Source organism: Oncorhynchus masou, chromosome 8 (genome assembly GCF_036934945.1).
Source record: "Oncorhynchus masou masou isolate Uvic2021 chromosome 8, UVic_Omas_1.1, whole genome shotgun sequence".
NCBI classification, from domain to species: Eukaryota; Metazoa; Chordata; class Actinopteri; order Salmoniformes; family Salmonidae; genus Oncorhynchus; species Oncorhynchus masou.
The window spans coordinates 21008511-21032708 of record NC_088219.1 but is presented as its reverse complement, the minus strand read 5'-3'; the positions used below and the strand labels follow the sequence as shown (position 1 = coordinate 21032708).

The 24198-nt window shown below is 40.6% G+C and overlaps 2 protein-coding genes across 4 annotated transcripts; one reads left to right on the top strand and one right to left on the bottom strand.

Moving 5' to 3' along the window:
- Nucleotides 1–2783: 2783 nt before the first annotated feature.
- Nucleotides 2784–18829, top strand: LOC135544378 (sodium-dependent phosphate transporter 1-B-like). The gene is given in 12 exon segments (XM_064971939.1): nucleotides 2784–3053; nucleotides 4370–5069; nucleotides 5213–5353; nucleotides 6431–6516; nucleotides 6806–6902; nucleotides 12742–12861; nucleotides 14895–15005; nucleotides 15008–15127; nucleotides 15288–15831; nucleotides 15982–16167; nucleotides 16330–16414; nucleotides 16691–18829. Coding segments are annotated over 11 exon segments (2013 nt in total). The 5' UTR covers nucleotides 2784–3053; nucleotides 4370–4708; the 3' UTR covers nucleotides 16853–18829.
- Nucleotides 18830–18946: 117 nt separating this feature from the next.
- On the bottom strand, nucleotides 18947–22588 carry si:dkey-200l5.4 (uncharacterized protein LOC795026 homolog). 3 transcript variants are annotated; one of them, XM_064971940.1, is made up of 11 exons: nucleotides 22473–22588; nucleotides 22002–22055; nucleotides 21698–21733; nucleotides 21483–21515; nucleotides 21163–21186; nucleotides 21025–21057; nucleotides 20871–20906; nucleotides 20672–20698; nucleotides 20551–20568; nucleotides 20390–20437; nucleotides 18947–19083 (listed from the first exon to the last, which is right to left on the bottom strand). In XM_064971940.1, exons 1-11 carry the CDS (start codon nucleotides 22525–22527, stop codon nucleotides 19070–19072), a joined length of 378 nt encoding a protein of 125 aa, XP_064828012.1. In that variant the 5' UTR covers nucleotides 22528–22588; the 3' UTR covers nucleotides 18947–19069. The 3 variants fall into 3 exon arrangements, with proteins under 3 accessions (XP_064828012.1, XP_064828013.1, XP_064828014.1); XM_064971941.1 differs by having other exon boundaries at nucleotides 20871–20903; XM_064971942.1 differs by having other exon boundaries at nucleotides 22011–22055.
- Nucleotides 22589–24198: the final 1610 nt, after the last annotated feature.

The following is a 24198-nucleotide window of genomic DNA, read 5'->3' as shown; positions in this document are numbered from 1 at the left end:
ATGATTTGATATGTGATAGAGCAGTCTGACTGAGCGGTGGTAGGCAGCAGCAGGCTCGTAAGCATTCATTCAAACAGCACTTTCCTGCATTCAAGCATTGTGCTGTTTATGACTTCAAGCCTATCAACTCCTGAGATTAGGCTGGCAATACTATAGTGCCTATAAGAACATCCAATAGTCAAAGGTATATGAAATACAAATGGTATAGAGAGAAATAGACCTATAATTACTATAATAACTACAACCTAAAAGTTCTTACCTGGGAATATTGAAGACTCATGTTAAAAGGAACCACCAGCTTTCATATGTTCTCATGTTCTGAGCAAGGAACTTAAACGTTACCTTTTTTACATGGAAAATATTGCACTTTTACTTTCTTCTCCAACACTTAGTTTTTGCATTGTTTAAACCAAATTGAACATGTTTCATTGTTTATTTGAGACTAAATTGATTTTATTGATGTATTATATTAAGTTAAGGTAAACGTGGTCATTCAGTGTTGTTGTAATTGTAATTATTACAAATATATAAAAATCGTCCGATTAATCGGTAGTGGCTTTTTTTTGGGGTCCTCCAATAATCGGCATCGGCATTGAAAAATCATAATCGGTCGGCCTCTAACATGGACGCCTTTTTGGCCTCTTGCTTAAAGCCTAAGGCCTGTACATTCTATAGCTATACTCTACTATTCTTATGGCAGTTATTATTTTGCATTATTGTAATGTTGTTTTATTGTTATATCAAGATATTTTGTTGTAATTACTAATCATTCCTCTTTATTCTGTACTTTCAGAAACCATACACTTATGGTGTTCAACATAATTTGCCATTAAACATCATAAGTTTTGTACGACAAGCAACATACAGTGAATGCACACTCCTTTACAGTATGACAGCAATCCAAGCATGGATTGCCGTCATACCTTGTCCATAGACTGCTTACAGGGTAAGGAAACCAATGTAATTTTGTAATTTGGGTGAACTATCCCTTTATTAATAATTATAAAGAATTATGCAAACTCCCACAACAGTTGTTTAGATTTTCTAAATGTCAGACTGTTCTGATAAAATGTCACTAGAGTCAGACTGGGAAGGCAGGAGAACCATGTTTACACTGGAAAGCAGTAGAGGTGGCACAGATTTTTCTGGACATCCCTCTCTGGGAACGCAGAGGGGAACAGTCGTGAAAAAAGCATTAATTTGTCATACTTGAGTAAAAGTAAAGATACCTTAATAGAAAATTACTTAAATAAAGTCACCCAGGAAAATTCTACTTGAGTAGAAGTCTAAAAGTATTTGGTTTTATATCAAAAGTAAATGTAATTGCTCAAATATACCTAAGTATCAAAAGTATGTAAGTATGAATCATTTCAAATTCCTTATATTAAGCAAACCAGTGGCACCAACTATTTGAATAAAAAAAAAATGTACGGATAGCCAGGGACACACTCCAACACTGAGACATAATTTACAAAGGCAGTAGGGATGACCAGCGATGTTCTCTTGATAAGTGTGTGAATTGGACCATTTTCCTGTCCTGGTAAGCATTCAAATGTAACTAGTACATGTCAGGGAAATGTATGTAGTAAAAAGTACATTATTTTCTTCATGAATGTATCCAGGCTGTATCACAACCGGCCGTGATTGGGAGTCCCATAGGGCGGCGCAAAATTAACTCAGCGTCGTCCGGGTTCGGCCGGTGTGGGCCGTCATTGTAAATAAGAATTTGTTCTTAATTTACATGCCTAGTTAAATAAAGTTTCAATCAAAAAAATAGTAAAAGTAGTCAAATATAAATAGTAACGTACAGATACCCTAAAAACGACTTAAGTACTACTTTAAAGTATTTTCACTGAAGTACTTTACACCACTGTAGGAGAAAATTTGGCAATGCACAATATTTGCAGCAAGTGCTGTTGAACTGCATTTATGCCCACATGCTTTAGCTAGTGCAGTGCCAATGTCTGGCGTTCACTATGAATTAAGTAACGCTTCCTATATTTTCAATTCATTTTCCACAATTGGTGAGTAAACGTTTGCACAAAATAAAAAAAGTTGTATAAACAGTGTTTACATTTGTTTATCCAGTATACCACGGATCAGAACATCCCCTCCCTTGTTTTGGGCCCACATAATAAAGGTTGAATAAAAATAAATACATAATGGAAGGGGCATATTAACCTTGATGCAACATTTGGTGCTTTTATCATCAAATGAACGGTCATTATGGAAATTTCTGTTTAGCCACCCCACTATACTGTACACGTAATGACAAATACTGTAAGATTTGAATAAATATTAGTCAGAGCTTAAATATAAGACGACAAAGAAGGTATGTGACTCCACTACAGATCAACCCGGAGAAAAAATGTTTATTTAATTTTAAAAAACACAACACAATTTATTGAGAATTCATAACAACATCAGCCTTTCAATCCGCAGTCACGGGAAATAATGCATTGTTTACTCAGAATATACAAATTAAAAAAATACATTCTTGGGATGCAGCTTTGAAAAAGATACTCCACTCACTGCAAAATGAAATTAGTTCAACTTGGCCTACCACATGCTACTGGAAAATGTGCTGCTTGCCTGTTTTTGAGTTTTTACAATCTATGACATTACATTTTGTGTTGGAATGTGCTATGAAGAGCCACACACAACCAAGTAGTGAAAATTGTCATCAATGAATAATAAGGATACGTTGTAGCACGATGATTGACAGGTATATCCAGTATGGGCATAAAGGGTGTAACCAAAGCACCACCCTCCGATTCTCCATAAAGACAAGCACCGGCTCGTGACTCAATCAAAACTAGCTTTTACCGGAACTATCAAGAGCTGATGCGCCTGGTTTTTACGCTGAATTTATAGGAATATAACTAAACGGAAAGAGTAGCTACGTTCATATGGTTATTTAGCTTTCCAAAGCTAGCTAAATTTGTTAAAGTTCAAACTAATCGTTTCCAGTGACTGTATATTTCATGATCCCGCGCGCTGATTATATATTTGTTAGTCTTCCTTTTCATCATTGACTACTTTTGCGACGTGTGGTAAGTTAAACTTGTCATTATTTTCAAATTCACAAATTGTTATTTGTTACGTTTGTAAAACAGTGCGGTTTCAATTTGTAACTAACGTTTGCTCGTATTAAGTACTTTGACTGACTTATTACTAGGTAACTTACTAGTTAGTACATGATAAACATCCCTATAACTAACGTTAACAAAATGTCTAAGTTGCTATGGGAATATTTCCATCACATTGACAGTACGTTGGCTAACGTTACATCGTGATGATTATGAAATCAGATAGCAAGCGCTGACTAGCTGTTCGCCGTAACGTTACTAGCTTGGCTAGCAAAGCTAATATCATTCATTAGAATAATTAACGCAGCGACGCTAACAATATATAGCGATTACGAAACATGGCTTGTTAATATGGCTAGCTAGCATGACTTATATGGCACGTATTGACTATTACATGTGTGAACTAGCGCATAGACACATCAATGTGGATGGCTAGCTAACGTTAGACATGGGTCGTGTTGCTAGTGCAAGTCAAGATTGAATGAATGACACGTGATATGCGTCGTTTAACGTTAGATATTTCGGTAGCTGGCAAACTTTGGATGACTGTTAACCATGTTAAATGTATATCTAGCGAACTTGCGTGTGTGTGTGTGTATTGCATCGTATATCAATGTTATGCTACGTTACGTTGGCAATTTCTGTTACGTGATCTCGCTAAAGTTAGCTTTGGTGATTCGCTTCCTACGAGTGCATCCCCAAAATGGCTTCCTTTATTGGCTTATCTTGTCAGGCAAGCCAGTCTGTACGGTAACCATTGTCATTGCACAGCGAGACATGATTATGGGAAGGAAGTTGGCTCAGTGTCGTAAAGTAGCTAATACAAAAGGTGAAACACCGGCAGCTCATAGTTTGCTAACTAGGTAGTTGTATTTATGCTTGACAGAGCAAGGGTTGACGTTTAAAAAAATAATAATTTTGTTTTCATACTGAAATTCTTATTGATTGCCCATAATTAAATGGCCTGGCCACACTTTTTTAATTTCTATAAAAGGGAGGACATGGTCAGACTGCTATTTTGAGTAGTTTTGCTAAAGTGTTAACCAAGCGTGGAGTGGTGAAAAAAAAGCATAACTTTTCTACACGAGAGTTGAACCCTAGTTGCCGTTGTAGGATTTGACTATCATAAATTGACCAGCAGCGGGTCTCTGACTCTTATTGTATAGTCATGAATGGATGTGTTCTGATGCACACTGATGTGTGAAAGTTGGAAGAACTAATTTTGTTTTCGATTGGAAGTGTTTACATAACTAAGACTTTCTCCAACTGTTGTCTTTCAGGATGTTCTGCCATTCACCTACATTGACTGTTGAACAATGGGTGACCGTTTAGTCTGCATGATAGCCCAGAGCCAAAGAAACCCTAACAAAGATAGTAAAATTACAGGATAGCAATACGCCCACACTTTACTTCACCATAATTTATTTCTGTTCAGTCAGGGACGACTCATAGGCTACACCCAGTGAGTTTAGTTAACCCTCAAACCCCTACGGGTTAGGGTCTTGAAGAGAAGTTACTGTATACACACATTGATACCTCATTTAATTTTGCTGTTTGTGAACATCACATCTCTTTTCATATACATTCCCTTATATTGTGAAGCAAATCAATCACGCACAATGGTTTCGACAACTCTCGCCACCCTCACCCTGACGGGCACCACACTAGGGATAATGGCCCAGGTCACTGGTGGACCACTGACAGACTACATGTGGCTCCTCATAGTTGGCTTTATCATCGCCTTCATCCTAGCCTTTTCTGTGGGGGCCAATGACGTGGCGAACTCGTTTGGCACGGCCGTGGGCTCTGGTGTGGTCACCTTGCGGCAGGCCTGCATCCTGGCCACTATCTTTGAGACCGTTGGCTCTGTGCTTCTGGGAGCCAAGGTCAGCGAGACCATCCGCAAGGGCATCATCGATGTTGGCATGTACAACGGCTCTGAGCACGTGCTGATGGCTGGCTCTGTCAGTGCCATGTTTGGTGAGTGTTACAAATGTATTACAAGAACATGGGTTTTATGCCATCTGGATTTCTTGTATGATTTTACTTGTATGTAATGTTGAAACAATGCTTTGTCGCTCCCTGTTCAAGTTGTCAATTTGTCCTTTTATGCTGATTCTCAGGTTCTGCGGTATGGCAGTTGGTGGCCTCTTTTCTCAAGCTGCCGATCTCAGGTACCCACTGCATTGTGGGTGCTACCATTGGCTTCTCTCTGGTGGCCAGAGGTCAACAGGGGGTCAGGTGGCTGGAACTCCTCCGGATTGGTGAGTCCGCAGTTTCCGTTATCCACAGCTTACTTTGACGTTATCGTCATTGTCTAAGTAAAATAGACTGCTGCGTTATGTTGCATGTTTTCCATTCAGACATGTTGTTTGTACAAGTAATGCCAGTGTCTGGTTGTGCTGAGCGATTAACCAAAATGTAGTTTTGTTTCAGTTAAATAATTGACCAAGTCCATTTATTATTTAGTTTTTTGTGAGCCCAAGGTGCCGTTTCTCAATAAAGAAATCAAATCCTTCACGAAAGAAGTCAAGAACTATGTTGGACAGTGGGCTGAGGGAGTTGTAGTTTTCACTAAGAAAATATTGCACCTATTTCAGCACAGAAACGTGGTAATTTACGACAATGACCATTGTGCACCTGTTCTTTTTGGCTCAGAGGCGCCTGCTACGTTAGGTTGGATACACACAGACCGCATGAGAGAGGAATGTACACAATGATGAGCGGTGGATAGACAGTTTGCAAAGTATGCCTTATACATTTTGAAGAACTAGTCAAATGAATGTCAGACTGCTCTGCAGCATACTTAGGCAGGCTAGCCTTGCTAAATAGGATGACTAAAGTCCGTATCGTATGTGGAGCAGAGATGACGTTGTCTTGCTGGTTGCTCCAGCCTAAGCTGAGATGATGACTTTAAGGAATGAACATATGTATTAGTGTGCCATTTTACAGTGAAATGCCTGCTTATGAACCTTCTCAACAATGCAGTTAAAAAAATGTAATAGTAACAAGCACGAGGAATAAAATAAAGTACACAAGAATGGAGCTATATAAACGGTACCAGTTAAAAATGAAATAATTACAAGCAATATTGTTATTTCATAGTAATAGTTTTATTGCTGTCTACCCAATGTGGACCTGACAGAGATAATGGAATATTTTCTATATTTCCAATTAGGAAAATTTCTAATATTTTCTGAATGTTCACTCTTTTGGCTCTGGAATTCCTTTAAAATCTCTTTTTAGTTTCATAATGCATTTAACGTTTAAAACACTAATCGCTCGGTTCTAGTGTTCTTCCTGAGAGCACGGTGCAATGCTAATTGTTCTAATCTCCGCAGTTGTCTCCTGGTTCCTCTCCCCCCTTCTGTCTGGCATCATGTCAGGTGTCCTTTTCTACTTTGTACGTATGTTCATCTTGCACAAGGTAAGCTGAGTAAAATTCACTTATCTAAATCTAGATGTCCTTACAAATTGTATGAAGCTTCCTGTTGGAAATTGTTGTTGGCTATGTGCCAGACCTTAAATGATGTCCCAAGCAAGGTCATTAGAATAAAGCCATTCCTTGTTCTTTGGAAAGAAGTGTCACTCCATGTAATCTCACGGGCCATCAATTCATATCAAATTTACCTACAACCCTTTTCTGCCATCAAATGTAACCTGACAGTACAATAGAGAGCATAGTGTTTCTGACTGTTCTGTTTGTCTCCTTGCAGAAAGACCCCGTGCCCAACGGTCTGAAGGCCCTGCCTGTCTTCTATGCTATCACCATGATGATCAACCTGTTCTCCATCATCTTCACTGGAGCTCCAAGTGAGTATCGTTGGCACACTCTGCCTTCACCTTGCATGCCTGCCTGCAGCCACGGTTCTAAAATAAACTGCTCCCTCGGCCAGCCAGCCGGATCCCCACACTTTTTCCAAACTGTTTACTGTTCTCAGAGAAGGCCTGTTTATTTTAACCTGTTGTGTTTTGGCACTTTTCTTGAGTGTGGTGTGGGTCATAACAGAATGAAATTGCAGAGAGGAGCACTGCACAACAGAGCTGGAAATAGGTTTCTCTTACTTCAATGTCTGTCCCTTTCCCACATGGAGGAGGAAAAATGGAAGTTAACTCGGCCATTGGCAGTCTTTTGATTCTCAGTAGTGTCATTGAGAGCACTGCAAATGTTTAGGTCTGCTATATTGTTCACTTTTTAGGTTTTGCAACTCTTATTAAATGAGCAACATTTGCTCCTTTTTGTTTTCTTCTACCTACAGGACTGAACAGTTCAAGAAGTCAACTGGCCTGGGCCATTAAATGAAGGCTATAGGCCAGAGTATGCACTGTGTATAAATGCACACTCAGAGGAGACCACATGCAATCAGTCACATACTGTACTGTTATGTCAGTCACACCTACGTGTGAGTGTCCTGTACGTGGGGACATTTTAGTCTTTGGTACCTCACATGAAGTTCCATACAGCGATTGCATTCCAGGAATCCTGCTGTTCAATGAATTCCCACACAACTGAGAAGAGATCAGAGAGTGATTTAATTGCAGATCCAGATATTACATACTGACTGACGTGTTGGCCTACTGTAATCGCACACACTGAGGAGGACGTGTATCCTTACACGTACTGGCACACTTTTAGACTCTGGCAACTGCCTGTAACTGGAGCCAGCTTATTACGAGGCTAATCCTGATCTTTAGCCACACCTGGTCAGTCACTTCCTCATGTTATACAATGCTTTTGGAAAGTATTCAGATCCGTTCAATTTTCCACATTTTGTTACTTTACAGCCTTATTCTAAAAGGGTTTAAATAGTTTTCCCCCCCTCACCAATCTACACACAATCCCTCATAATGACAAAGTGAAAAAGTTTTTTTAGTTTTTTTTTTAGGAATGTTAGCTGATTTATTGAAACATTTTTTTAAAGATACCTTATTTACATAAGTATTCAGACCCTTTGCTATGACTTGAAATTGAGCTCTGGTGCATCCTGTTTCCATTGATCATCCTTGATGTGTTTCTGCAACTTGATTGGAGTCCACCTGTGGTAAATTAAGTTGATTGGACATGATTTTGAAAGGCAGACAGCTGTCTATATAAGGTCCCACAGTTGATAGAGCATGTCAGAGCAAAAACCAAGCCATGATGTTGAAGGTATTGTCTGTAGAGCTCCGAGACAGGATTGTGTCAGCACAGATCTGGGGAAGGATACAAAAACATTTCTGCAGCATTGAAGGTCTCCAAGAACACAATCGCTGCCATGCCATCATTTTTAAATGGAATAAGTTTGGAACCACCAAGACCCTTCCTAGAGCTGGCCGCCCGTCCAAACTGAGCGATCGGATGGGGGGGTGGGTTTGGTTAGGGAGGTGACCAAAAACACTATGGTCACTCTGACAGAGCTCCAGGGTTGCTCTGGAGATGGTTGTTCTACTGGAAGGTTCTCCCCATCTCTGCAGCACTCCACCAATTAGGCCTTTATGATAAAGTGGCCAGATTGAAACCACTCCTCAGTAAAAGGCACATGACAGCCCGCTTGGAGTTTGCCAAACGGCGCCTAAAGGACTGACCATGTGAAACAATATTCTCTGGTCTGTTGAAACCAATATTTAACTCTTTGGCTTGAATGCCAAGGGTCACATCTGAAGGAAGCCTGGCACCATCCCTATGGTGAAGTCTGGTGGCAGCATCATGCTGTGGGGATGTTTTTCAGCAGCAGAGAATGGGAGACTAGTCTGGGTCAAGGGAAAGGTGAACGGAGCAAAGTACAGAGAGAGCCTTGATGACAACCTGCTCAGGACCTCCGACTGGGGGCGAAGGTTCACCTTCTAACAGGACAACGAGCCTAAGCACACAGCCAAGACAATGCAGGAATGGCTTCGGGACAGGTCTCAATGTCCATGAGTGGCCCGGCCAGACTCGAACCCCATCGAACATCTGGCGAGACCTGAAAATAGCTGTGCAGCGACGCTCCTCTTTCATCCTGACAGAGCTTGAGAGGATCTCCAGAGAGGAATGGGAGAAATACAGGGGTGCCACGCTTGTAGCGTCATACCCAAAAAGACTCAAGTCTGTAATCGCTGTCAAAGGTGCTTCAACAAGGCACTGAGTAAAGGTTCTGAATACTTATGTAAATGTGATATTTCAGATTTTATTTTTTTATGCAACAATTTCTAAACCTGTTATTGCTTTGTCATTATGGGGTGTTGTGTCGATTTGATGGGAAGTGAAACAAAACAATTTAATCCATTTTAGATTAAGGCTGTAATGTAACATTGTGGAAAAAGTCGAGGGGTCTGAATACTTTAAAAATGCCAGTGGCTGAATTTAAGAATTCAAAATGAGACCGGAGTCCATGATTTAGTCTCTTTCCCCCATTTTTATTTTTTGCACAGAGATTGCACCGGAATGATATCTAAGTGGGTTATACTATTTCAGAACACATTTCAGCTGTGTGCTCTCATTAAATATTTTGTCCTTGGAGGAACCACTGTAATCGTAGGATAAGTAATGGTTAACACCAAAAATATATATTTTTGCTGCATTTCTACCCCAAGTTGTAAAACTGTGTAGTGGTGACTGATCTGCTAGTCTAATACAGCCGGTGTTAAATTCAATGGGTGATTGAGGGGGGCGGAGTCAAAACAGAACTGTACATTTGGTCTCTTGTTTTGGAACCACATGTTCCTCTGGTTTTACTTTATCATGGAGGTGTAAAAGCACAAACAATGTAACATGACTCTCCTATACACAATATAGCCAATCCTAGTGCCAGAGACCCCAGTTGGAATTAGTGAAAAGTGGGTAACTCTGGCAATAGGTCAAGAGAGGATCATTTTGAGGAGAGACCTTAATCACCCTGACTCCTCATTTTAGCGAAGTTCTAGCCAGTCATTCAGAAGCTGTGCTGTAACGCAAGGTTTCCCAACTTGCGATCCGTCCCGTGGATAACTTATTTGAGCCCCATGTTTTCTGTGCAAAATTTGTGTATTTGGCACGTGTGTATTGTTGTACATGCGACTTTAAAAAACTCACCACATCAGCTACAAGTGACTTGGATTTTGGAAATCTGTTCCGAAGTATAGCCATGCATAATACCGACGTGTGATCGTATACAAATCTGAGGAAGGTTTTAGTAAAATTATCTGTTTGGGCTTCTTGCGGACAATTTGTAGTCTGCTAATTAGAGTGCGGCTGAATCTAGTTGATGATCCCTGTAGAAGGGGCCATAGATTGAAAAGCTTCGCCAACAGAGGAAAAGTCGAAGTCATTAATGTATATGACCATGTCAACATTGACTACATTTGATTTTTGGAACCAAGCAAATACTGGTCTTGTTACAGAAATCTAATTTATTTCTTCACTTACATAACCTGTCTGTCTTTCACTACCAACTGTGTACTTTCAAACAACATACATTCAAAAAAAAGAGGGATCCATTGGACACCCCCATGTCCCTGCATTTCAGTATGCATTAGCTGGAATGTACATTTTCTGCTTCGATTCCCCTTTGAAAAACAAACGGCTGGTGGCTTGGTTGCTTGGGGGACACACAAAAATCAGTAAAATAGAAATGCGGATAACAGAGTAGAAGCAGAGAAGGGCATTTATTTAACTGAGCTGTGATTCAGAATACACGTGATGTGTATGGTACTTCAAATTACTAATTATAAACTGGGTGGTTCGAGCCATGAATGCTGATTGGCTGAAAGTTGTGCTGTATCAGACCGTATATCAGGGGTATGACATTTTTTATTTTTTACTCTTCTAATTATGTTTTTAACCAGTTTATAATAGCAATAAGGCACCTTGGGGATTTGTGGTATATGCCCAGTATACCACACCCTCTCAGGCCTTGTAGCTTAATTAGACCTTAATAGGCAAGCAACAGTAAGTTGGTGCCGCTGAAATAGTTTGAGTAGCCAACTTTATCTTCGTACAGTTAGGAAAAGCTGAGTGCAAAACTTTCAACAAAAGTATCTTCATTGTTACTTTTTTCAGTCTCTGTCAACATTTGGTTTATTCAACTAGTTTGTAGGAGTGACACAGACGGGGACAATGAAGAGGATAATTGGCCAAAGCCACCAGCCTAAATATACAATGAGTCATAAATGGTTATTTAACTGTTGCTCCCATGAGGGATGGGGCTGAACCGCTGCTGGAAAATGACAACAAACCATGTTATTGTGTAAAGTAGGCCACGGGATGCAGAGGTTGCAAGGGAGGGGTTTGGAACGCAGACGTGGTTAAATTCCACTTCCTGAGCCCTAATTCATCCCACTGTGTAAGCTGTGGTGTAGACGCCCCTTTGTGTGGCTCAGTTTTAAAATGACTGGGTTGGTGCTTTTAAAAATGAATAAATACATTCTCTGGAGATGTGATTCACAAAAGGCCATCAACATGGAAATGTTCTTCTGCACATACTGAATAATACAGACCCCATTCTCTCCTCTTTGGGGGCCACTTTTTAATTTGGCACCAGCCCCCCCCCCCCCCAACAAATGTCTACCGGCCGCACCTGTTTTGGACTGTCCCACAGCCAGCCATTCGAGACTAGTCTAATGAAAGAAGCCTCAGCCGTTCGTGAAAGAGAAATTATATCACCCCCTTCTCATTCCCTCTTCCTGGAGGGGGGTGAGTTTGTTGCGTAACTAAATACACATTGCTAATGTGCCACGGCCTGTAGTCTTCTCTCGCCAAATGTGAGGGTGGGTCAGTAGACTACACAGGAGAGCGCATGGCACACTCTGCCCTGTAACCAACACAGACTCACTGTTGTCTCTGGGCATTGGCCTTCACTTCCTTTTGTTTGTTGTTCAAATCCCAGTCTAGAGTTATTTATTTATATTACGCGTGGTCAAGGTCAACTTGAATTTTCACGCAGCACTTTTTTACTCTGACCATGTTGCTAACTCTCCAACATGTCGCTGGCGGCTGTTCCCCAAAGGGGATCTGTAATGGTCCTTCTCCCTGCCAACAGCATGCACAAGACTACGTTGACAACCTCACACACACTACTGCAGGCTTGGCACCCGATGCCCTTTATGCTCCAGCGGACACTGTTAAAGTAAATTTGAAGGCCTCTTTTTTTTTTTTTACTTTTTTTTTTTTTTTTATCTCCTCCCCAAGTCCTCTCATCTAGCCTTCTAAGGCAATCACTCACTGTCCATGTGCAGTTGGAGGCAGGGGTCCTTTTGGGTTGCTGCGACATCCCTTGTCATTCACATGCTCTCCTCCATGCGGCATTGCGTAACTGTTCTATGGGCACACACCCACCATATTTGACTGGGATATTTGCTACTTCCTGTGACTCATCCTTGTAGCTAGTGGTGGTGTATGTTTGAGGTAGTACCTAATTTTTCCCTGGAAATATGACCATGTGCAATTAATCAAAATTTGCTTCCAATTGATCATTCTAGCATTTTACAGTCTACATTTAAATGTTTTTTTTCTTTCTGTATTCAACATATAATTTAGAAACATTTTGTAATGTAAATATAAGAACAGGCTTTTGTAGTTCTACCACTTATAGATGTGGATCCAGATAGACTATTTAGTCACAATGCCAACTGTTTTCTTATTCTTTAGGAAAGTAGTGCCTGCTGACTTGTTTTTCAAAACTCTTTCCTCTGTCTGTTTCCCCTTCTGTTACTCCAGTGCTTGGATTTGACAAGGTCCCATGGTGGGGCACACTGCTCATCTCTTTGACCTGTGGTGTGCTTACCGCCCTGTTGGTCTGGTTAATTGTTTGCCCACGTCTCAAGAAGAAGATTGAACGTAAGTCTCAATTTTGTTTTTCTTTTGTTTTGGCACCCTTGTTATAAATTGTTTTATTTTGTTAAATAAGTTTGAGTGTAGTTAGATTGATGCATTGCATTAGGCACTGAACAAGTGTCAGGGGTTCAAGGGAAATGTCACAATTCTTCAACTACATTTTCATCTCCAGGGTGACTCCAACATTAACATATACTGTGTGTGGAAATGGCTTGTTTTTTAGTTTATAAAAATGGTGGAATAAAAGTTAGATATTTAACCAATTATGGGTAGGCATTGCCTACTAATTATCTAATTGCTTGATGTCATTGGAAACGCTTACCTTTCTGTCTTTTTTATACAAAATGTGCTATTTACACATGTTGGGGTGGTGCTGGAGATTAAGTAAACAAACTGAAATGTTCCTTTTAATACCACACGTATCTGGCCTCTCATTCATGCCTATAGTTTAATCCAGCAAATTCATTCAGGGCAGCAGATATTTTTATCTTTTACATTAATTCTGTCTTGGGTCTTGGAACCCAAAAAATGACAACTTCTAAGGTCAGACTGTTTTATACTAATCTGCTTTAAATTGATAATGAGCTTAAAATGCAGGCGCATAGTTGTGCTGGTCAAAAGTAGACCCTTCTATTAATAGTGCAAGTCAATCGCGTCACATGATGTTCTGAAAGCCAGGATTTTAAGTTAAAAACCCTTTCTTAAATAGCCTCCCTCTATCTTAACTTCACTATAAATGGCCAATGGTGCATCTTGTGAAAGGGGAAATGCATGGGATGCTGAGGTCAATCTGGCTGACCATGAATGAACTGTCTGGGATGGTTCTAGTCCATCAGACAGAGGCAGCCTAATTGGATCATAGCGATCCACTAATGGGCCTTTACCTCCTTAGCTAGAATAGCCATGGGTTGACTTAAGGCATTGAGGCGCTGTTAGCACTGCATCACAGGGTTAAGACTGTGCGGGTGACTAGACTGACGTGGCTCTAGTCAAATAAACTACTAGCGTCTCTGGGAAAGTTTTTCTGGTTTAATCAGGTCAACTGGCTAGGTAGCAGACAAATGATCAGATGACCACGCAGTGGCCATATGTTTGCATTGAGTATCTGATTTGGTCTGAAGCCATAAAGTAATGCATGATACATTACATCTCAGACCTTATCTACATAGGCCTACATGTGAAGGTTTTAGTCGGTAGCACAATGTAAATATAAACACGTCATTGTCACATTTTATTGGTCATATACACCTATTTAGCAGATGTTATTGCAGGTGTAGTGAAATTAGCCCTGGTTATGCAATTCATGCTGAGGGAAACGTGAATTTTTTTATAATCAATGTCTGCTCACTCACTTGAATTCCATTTAGTTTGTTTTTGTGAGTCCAACGTGCCGTTTCTCCAGAGAAATCAAATAGTTCTTCACTCCTCATGAATTATGTCGTACGCTGGGCTGAAGAGTTGTAGTTTTCATTAAACAAATATTCAACCTAGTTCAGCATGTAAATGTGGTAATTAACTACAATGACCATAATCACTGCGCCTGTTTTTTCCAGCTCGGACACTGTTTATATGCATAGTCACTTTAACCATACCTACATGTACATTATACCTCAATTTGCCTGACTAACCAGTGCTGGTACATGGCCTCGCTACTGTTATTTTTCACTGTGTTTTTACTGTTTTTATTTCTTTACTTATCAAATGTTCATCTAATACTTATTTTTTTTATTTTTTTTTAACTTAAAATCGCACTGTTGGTTAGGGCCTGTAAGTAAGCATTTCACTGTAAGGTGAAATGTATTTAGTGTATGTGACGAACTTTGATTTGGTCTGAGTGGATGTTGCGAGAGGTTTCGCTCTTGACAAAATCAGTCCAAAATTATTGTTTAAAATGTACCGTTCCTGTATCGGAGCCCATGTATCAAATCGTCTTGAAAGGGGAAGATGCACATCCCTAGTGCCATCTCATGTTCCCTTACTGTACCGTATTTGTGTTTGGACTTGGCCCAGTCTAACTCCATCTTGTTCCCCTCCAGGAAAAATCAAATCTTCCAGCCCCTCTGAGAGCCCACTGATGGATAAGAGGGAGCTGAGGGAGGAACCTGTACCCTGTACCATCCTTAAACCTGTCCCTGAGGAGCCCCCTTCACCCCCTCCCCCGTTGACCCAGACTCCCCCTCCCAGCTTCCCCAAGAGGAGCGCAGGGTAACCTTTGACATTGGAGATTCTGATGATGGCGACAATAAGGAAGGCAAGGAGTCTGAGAATGGTAAGTGTGAGTCATGGGGAGGTTATGGCTGCCTTGGTAAAGTGAGAAAATTGGATAAAAAATCAAATCAATCTTTAAATATTAAGTAATTCATTTTCCATGACTCACTGACTACAGAGTTTGCTTGCACTGTTCCTGACTTTTACATATTTTTATTCAGTCCAAAAAGTGCAGTTCAGTAATGATGTGCAGTTCAGCAACGGCCCAGCCCACATCCCCAGCAACGGTTACAGCCAGTACCACACTGTGCACAAGGACTCTGGCCTCTACAAGGACCTGCTGCACAAGCTCCACCTTGCCAAGGTAGGCGACTGCATGGGCGAGACTGGCGACAGACCCATCCGCCGCAACAACAGCTACACCTCTTACACCATGGCCATCATCGGCATGCACGGGGACTTCCGGCCCAAAGAGGGCGAGTTCCACGCCAGCGAGGACAAGGGTACAGAGGAGAAGAAGAAGCGTGTCCGCATGGACAGCTACACCAGCTACTGCAATGCTGTGGCTGAGCACGGGGCTCCTGAGGGCATGGGGGAAGCAGAGGTGACTCTGGAGATGGGAGAGGAGGATGCTGGCAGCAGCCACAGCTCTCTGGAGGAGGATAGGCAGGACCGGGACCGCCCTGAGGTCTCTGAACTTTTCAGGTTTCTCCAGATCCTCACTGCCTGCTTCGGGTCCTTTGCCCATGGAGGCAACGACGTCAGGTAGGGAGATGGTCCATCTTGGATGAATAGTAATCTATATATATATTATATTTCTGGACTAGCAATAGGGTTAGTGCCTCTGTGTTCATGTAGAGGGACTTTTTGTACCTGATTTAATATTTTAGTAACCCAGTCTCTTTTCTCCTGCAGCAATGCCATTGGTCCTTTGGTAGCTCTGTGGCTGGTTTACAATAGTGGTTCAGTTAACTCCAGCGCCCCGACACCCATCTGGCTGCTGTTGTACGGAGGAGTTGGCATCTGCCTCGGTCTCTGGGTGTGGGGTCGCAGGGTTATCCAGACCATGGGCAAGGACCTCACCCCCATCACTCCCTCCAGGTATGTGCCAGACATCACAGAACTGACTAAATCAGACATTCAAATGGCACCCTTATAGCATAACATTCCCCACAGACATGAGACTTCACACTATCTGTGAAATTAGACACATACATGGGCAGGACCATCTGGTGACTCAAGCCTGGTTTTCTTTCCCTTCAGTGGTTTCAGCATTGAACTTGCCTCAGCACTGACCGTTGTGGTTGCCTCCAATATTGGTTTGCCTGTCTCCACCACCCACTGTAAGGTAAGCTGTTCAGACTCAGACACTGTGGTCTGATGCAGAGACATGAAGGGGAGTATGCCTTAGTAATGTGGGAGGCAGGGAGCAGTAAACAGGATGTCTGAATTTGGTGGTTCAAACTGGTTCTAATTTCCACTTCTTTTTTCTTATTTTTTTAACACTCAAACCAAGATTAAAAACTGAATCCAGTCTGCTACTGTCAGGGGAGTGTTGACCATTTCTTCTTAATGGGTCATGGATTCTAATTGGTTAGCCTGACCTTTGTCTGTGTGTTGCCAGGTGGGCTCTGTGGTAGCGGTTGGCTGGCTGCGCTCCAGGAAGGGTGTGGACTGGCGTCTGTTCCGGAACATCTTTGTGGCCTGGTTTGTTACTGTGCCCATTTCAGGCCTGATCAGCGCTGCCATCATGGCCCTCTTCACCTACGTCATCCTGGGAACCTAGGGCTGCCTGCACCCCATAACAGGGGAGGAGAGAACAAGTGCCCACTCGTGATTGGGGGGGGAGAGAAGGGGTTGGAAGGTGGATGTAGCCTGCTAACCCCATGCCAACACACCGAAGGAGGGGAATACATAAAGGATGTGGTAAAAGGAAAAAAACGGACGTTGTGATATGGGCCTGTGGTTCTTGGCTGCATAATTTCCAACCTTAAGTTATGATTGTGTTCGTTTATGCGCCAGATCACTTCCAATGGGAACATTTTTGTTTCTCTGTCATTGTTTTTTTTCCTGACTTGGCATACTTTCTTTTTCAATGCTCATGATCTTGTAAAAAAATAGCTAATCAAATCAACAGTTTTCATTTTTTTCCTATACTCCACTACTTATTTTTTTTTACCGTGTAATTATGTACATATACCATGTTCCTGTTTTTATAATCTTATTTTACAAGTTTGGATGACAAAACAACAATTACAACGCAGTATTAGCCTTTAGTGACGCTTCTATTTCGCCTGTCATACATAACACGTGCTCAGAGTAACTTAGAATAAACAGTATATTTTTAGGTTGAAAGTGAGGTTATTGGTGTTCTTTCTCTACCTTTTAAATGCCATTGTCAAGAGAATGTGTTTGTCTTGTCACTAAACCATTTTAAGAATTGTGTGTACTTGGAACTGGTTGCCTTGCTTTTCCTTATGTGCAGGGGAGTTTCAGTTTTCCCCTTGCCATTTGCTGAATGAACTGAATTTGACTGTTACTCAGCCATTGGTCTGTAGATAAGTAGAGGAAATGATGTGCACGCCCCTCAGAGCTAATTCTCTCAGCTTCTCCTCCGCTTTCTCAACTTGTTACAATGATCCCTCAGGTTTTCTGTACTTTCACTATATGGTTCTTGTGAAAGTTCTTCTAAAGAAATTACACATTTTATGCAGTGTCAGGCAACCTCATTTAACTGAAACCTGCTCAACAGGAAACCAGACTGAGTAGAGGCTGCATTTGACAGGCAAATCTATCCCTTCCTCATTGTTGGTCAACAACACCCGGTTGTGGATTAGACCCCTTTGTCTATCCAGTTACCATAATGCTTTTGTTTTGAGCATAGATGGTGATACTAGGCGACCTGACCTCTCACCTTACGAAGTTGAGCTCCCACCCCCCTGGCTTTTGGGACATCATTATTTAATTGGGAAAATGGCTAAAATGTCTTCACGACATGTTTATAAATTGTCTGAAACAGTACAGTCTATTTTTAATCTGGCAGGTTGATAAAGACAATTGTTGTTTTTTTTATGGGATCATTGTAAAAAGTTTAATTTCTCAACCTTTTCCCAATTGTTTTGATTTGCTGCAAAAAAAATATCTAGTACCATAAGTATCTATTCTGGGTCTGCTTTGGTGTTATTGATGGTGATGACAGACCTTTTACCTGAAAACAAGGTACATCTGAATAAATGGAATGTTGGTAAATGTGGAGAGACACTTAAATGAGGTCCTTAGATTTCCTGTTTAAACTTGATTGCATCAAACTAGATGGTGTAATGCGTTAGTTCTGCTCAAGCCTTCTGTAGTCTGTTTCGCAATTTAGCTGCAGAATTGTAATTTGCCTGTACTGTTGGTCTGAGGAATGTGTACTTGCCAACACATCAGGTTGCTCTTGCCACCATCTCACAGCTATGTTTTATGTGTGGTTGATGAGGTTAGTGTGAGAGACATCAGGTTACTACCCTGAACCTAGTGGATGTTTTTGACTGTGTGTGTGTGGACCTTGCCCAGATGCTCTGTTGGAAAGAGGGGGGCATGCATTGCTGCTGTGATGCCACCAAGAGTTGCGGTACTGAGCTGCTGCACTACGAAACTCATTTAGAGTTACAGATGCCTTAATAGTTTTTTTTTTTTTTTTTAAGGCACCAAAGAAAATACTGGTTTGTTATGCACAGACAGAATACATTTGGAGGAAAAAATAAATAAAAATGGAAAGCTATCATGTTTTTGTATTTTATGTATTCAAGATGTTTGAAAGACTCACTTTTCAAACCATTACATTCTAAATAAACCTCAATGGCCTATTGCATAAGGACGGAGTCACACAGCAGTGAAATAGAATGGGAAGAGATATTTCTCTTTATTAACTGTTTCGCTGCACAATGTTCTTCGGGTTCTGTAATAGAAGATGGGGGTAGGTCTGCAAGTGCTGCCTCCTCACATGATGCCTCGGGCAGGCTCACTCTACCTCAGCTGTGACGCAGAAAAAGTGAGAATTGATTCCTTTGTTTTTATGAGCATTACAGACACACACACACACACACACGTATCCTACTCCCCGCAGGAGTCTCAACCATTCTAGCACAGAGTTGCTTCGGTTGTGAAAACCATTGATTCAATAACACAAGGGCCCCTTTTTATGCCCAGTGAAGTGCATTTTTCAGGTTAACCCGGTGATCTAGAAACTTGTTGTAAATTATTACACAACATAATATTAATTTGTTTTCAGGGTTCAAGATCCAGAGCCTTAAGAAGATGAAGTGCTGAACATGCAGATAAGGACCTTGATTATTGACCTTGGTCCTACAGTTTGTCAAAAATGTGCCTGCCTTGACTCACACTGTTCCTTTCCTAGCCTGTATCTCGGGTCCAAAAATAACCCAGGACACAGCAGATGATACAGAATAAATCAAGCACAGATAAGCATTTGGGGACAGGTGTCTTGGAGTGCCCTAGATGTCTGTCCTAAATACACTAAAAGCAAGGGTGCCAGCATTCAAACAATCAATCCTGTTCAACTAGTTTGACATCAGTGACTCCATGGTCTGGGTCAAAGTCTCTCCATGGAGTGCTTTGGTTATGAGGTCAAGTCAATAATGTCTAGCTCTATGATGTCATTTTCCTCATCAACTCAAAAATAACTATTGACCTTGAACATGTGTATTACATTCATATTTTTATGCGTACTCTGACTGGCATAGTTCATAAAATGTGTTTTTGCTGTCTGTCCATAAAATTAGCTTGTTAATAACTATAAAACAATTAATAAACAACATGTTATGTTGATATGCTCACTACAAAGCATAGTTTTTGGAACAACAAAGATGTCATTACTTGTTCGCATGAGTGTAATAAAAACATGGTTTTACTGCCAGGATGTGCCTGGCTGCTGTTATACAGCTGTGGTAAAGGAAGGTATGTGTTTATTGTGTATTGTAAGATTCCCGTTTTATCAGATGGAAATGTTGAGGGGAAAGCCCTGATGAAGTCCTTTACGTTTGATTTCATCCCACTTGGGACACTGTCTGAACCTGAACCTTTACATTTTATGAGCAATGGAAAATGTTCAACAATTTCAACAACAGCTAGAGCAAACACATTTTTATGGAAGATGGATACTAGCCAGGTAAAATTAAGAAATTCTCACTGTCCTCAAGCTCATTTGTGAAGAGAAAAAAAGGGGGATATTATATAACGTAGTGTATCTACTACCAGAGTCAACAAGACCATTGTCAGTTGTTCAAAAATATTTACTAACAAGTAGATATTCATATCCTACCTAGATTTGTAGTCTCATCTGCTTCTTCAACGTTGGCTTCAAGGTGTTCTAGGAAGGGACAGAAGATAACATATTATTGTATTATTTTGTGTTACTCAGAGAAGAAGATTCTATCAAATGTAACTTGCGATAACATGAGACTCTGAAGGTTCTATGCGTACCTCGCGTTTGCCTCATACCTGTAAGGAAACAGAGAACCCAAGGTTGTGAGGTTGGATTAGGAAAAGTCCTGCATGTGTTATTACATGAGACATTTTGAAAAAGACAGAGGTAATTACTCACCATCTACATCCTCATCAGACTCAGACTCTGTTGGAGAACAGGAAACTTAGGCTTATACATGTACCTGAATGAATCTAAAATATATAACTAAAGAACCAAACATCAAGTGAATGTCTTGCTAAGAAACACTCATGTCGGTCTTCTAACACTTTATTGCCATCTACAGGTGTCTTTAAACACTGTCCGTTCCTTTCCTTACCATGTTGGACTGCCTCAACGTTTCCGTCTCTGTCTGCTGGAAAACGACACGAGTAAAGTTATAAGTAATCTAAACAAACTATGGGAAAAAACGCGTGCCTGTCAGTAACCAATCTTTTCCTGTGAGTGTTGTCATATGTGCCATCTGTTCTTACTCATGTCCTCTTCCTGAGTGTCATTCTCCTCCTCTGTAAAAAATAAATACATGCAATAAATTATGAATAGGCCTACATTTACAAAAATGTATGGTTGATTAATACGTATGCTTGTCAACAGCAGACTTCAGTGATTACCAGTATTTTCATCTTGAACAGCCTCTACCATAGACAGAAAAATTACATTTGTTAAAGGAAAACAAGAGGTGAAATTGTATTATTTCACTATCAATGGGCCAAATGCAAAAAAAATACAATGTCCCCAAATTAGTGTTTAGAAGGCTAGGATTCCCTTACCCAAGTACTGTACATCCTCACTGTGTGCATCATCTTTAGATGGCAATATGGAAAGTATTGTTCTTTCATTGTGTTAATTAAAATGATTACAAATGATTTGCTGGGACAATTCTAGACAGGTCATTAACCAGAATCGTTGCCTGTGTCACTGTGTGTCTTACCACTCATTTGAGCTGCTTCGAACTCCTCCTGATCTGAGGACAGAGAAAGGCAGATAAATGATGTTGATTAATGCAAGCTTTAGCACTATGAGCCATCAGTGCACCAGAGTAGATTAAAAAAACTCCAGTTGAACTAGATTTCAGTCAAAGTCATTGCAGTTGTGCGTGGAGCAAAAGCTCTTCTATGAGTGTCTCTGAGACATTGATCATTGTACCTCTCTTTTGCAGGTCGCTTAGCTGCTCCAGCCCCACTGGAAAAAGTGAAAAAGTGACATGAGTTTTCTTTTAACACAAACACTTTTTTATGTCTATTGATACTGTGCTGCTTTTAATGTCTGTGTGTTGTGTTTTTATGGTGTATTTACTGGTCTTGTACTGTACGTATTGGCTGGCGCAATAAAATGTAAGGAAGTATGTAATGAATGTATCTTATCTTTTTTTTATCTCATGCGTTGTCAGAGAGGCATTGCGCTCAAAAACATCAACATCATCATCTCCATCCATCATGGACTTTCTCACCTTCCTCACCAAATGTGTCTTCTTTTTCTGCCGATTCCAAGGATGCGGTCAGAGCTGGGGATGTCAGAAGCAATTTAATGTCAAATTTGATTATAATATTAGACAACACAACATAGATGTGATTATATCCAACCCCCCCCCCACCACCACCACCAAAGAAAGCGCTGAATTGGGAGCGTAAAGAGTGTGCGGGCCTTATTGTTCTTTACTATTATATCCAGCCAACTCACATTTCCCTCTGGCATGTTATCAATTAAACATAAGGATTCAATTGAATGCCAATCACATAAAAAAGGCTGAGGGCCTTCTTTACATTACCATCGCACAATACATCATGAAACAGCATTGCAACTAATATCAGCAGTACAGGGCTTCATCAAATGCCACAGCTGACTGATATTTAAACAGAAATATATTGGAGAAGTTTAAAACATTATGACATTGAGAAAATAGACCACACAATTCTCATACCAGTGTGGAATCCTGCTGCAGCCAAAAAGAGGAATATGGGCACTCCGACTCTCATCTTGGCTCCGTGGTTGGTTATAGAAGGTGCTATAGTGTCAGTCCAAACTGGGTATTGTGTTTTTGTCGGTCATTGGCCCATTTATACTTTCTTTTTCATCACATGCTTTGCATGGACAGGCGGCTATGGTACCATTGTCCCTCCCTACCTAGGGGCAGCTGGGTGGCACATCCCGGCCACAACACAGACGTGTCATTATTCAGGGTGTGAATGCCACCCATTGTCGGCTCTTCTGTCAGGTGCCCCTTTATTTGGGGTGCTGGTGCGTGTTTGGAAAGGGGGGGGGGGGTTTAGGACGGTCTTTCCATGTTGTCAAAAGAAAATCTAATTTCCTTTCTGGAATAACATTTTTGTATTTTTATTGTGTATCATTGAGGCTGTGTTCTGATGCGGGATACAGACCACCTCAGTGAGACAATTCATCCATTGTGCATACAGACCTGATGATGTCAATTTTGGTACAGAGCATTCGGTTTTTATTCTAATTTGTTTGGGAAAAGTGAATGATATCTGTATGACATTTGAATCCCCCAGTCTTATCTCGCAGTATCATTGCTACTTTTTTTCACAGTGACACATCTGTGTTATCAAGTAATATGACCCAGCTTTTAGTGACCAATGTCCAGTATTGGGAAAGCTACTTTGAAAATATAGTTTACCAAGCTACCAATTACTTCACACTGAAGAAGTTGAGCTACAGCAAAGCTACTCTTAATAAAAATATACTAGTTTGTTTAACTAAAGTTACTTTGAAAAAGTAGCTCACTACATCAAAACTACCTCATGACAAATGATCATGTCTAATCTGTAATGTAATATACTACAAAGTTAAGAAACATGACTGCATGAACACGTAACTCTGCAGTCAGATGTTAACAGTTTAGTGCGACCTGTGTGACAGCCAGAGATTTAGTGGGTAGTTGTAGTAGCAAGCTACACGGCTTTGTTAACTAATACAAACACTACGAAGCTTTGAATTTAGTTGAACTACCACCAAGCTATGGCAAAATGTAGTTAAATTAGTAGTTGAATTACATGTAGTGGAACTACTCCCTAGCACTGCAAATGTCACAGAGCAAATTGCCTCATCTGCAAATAGAAAAATGTGGTTTGGGATCTCAATGTCCAGTTTGTTGAAGAACATGAGGCGATTTGCATCTTCGGGCAGGGCAGGGCATGTATTGTGAATAATTAAAGATGACATTCATCTCTTCAGTGTGTTGGCTCTTTATTATGATTGGAAACAGTGATTTCAAGTAATTTTATTTTAGCTGAGAAGCCATTGAAAACTATGTCAAATAGAGCATAAAACATATCAGAATTACAAATTCTAATTTCAAAGTGGTCTACAAACGCTTGCATTTGATCTGTGCCAACTTCTGGGATTCAAATTAGCTGGTCTCAAAATACTCTCCCTCTTCCATCAAATATCGTTTTTACATGTCTAAACATTAGGGACTTTGCTGTAAAAGTATTCTAACAAAGTGCACTATCTACTATGGTTGTACAGTATCACACATTATCACAAAGAAACCCGAAAAACATCTAAAAGTTCATTAGAAAGGCTGAACCTACTATGGTTATTCTCAAACTAATTCTAGACAAATGACAGAGAAATGTGTAATTTACTTCCCAGAACAGAAGACAATTATTTTCTGAAGGATACTTGTC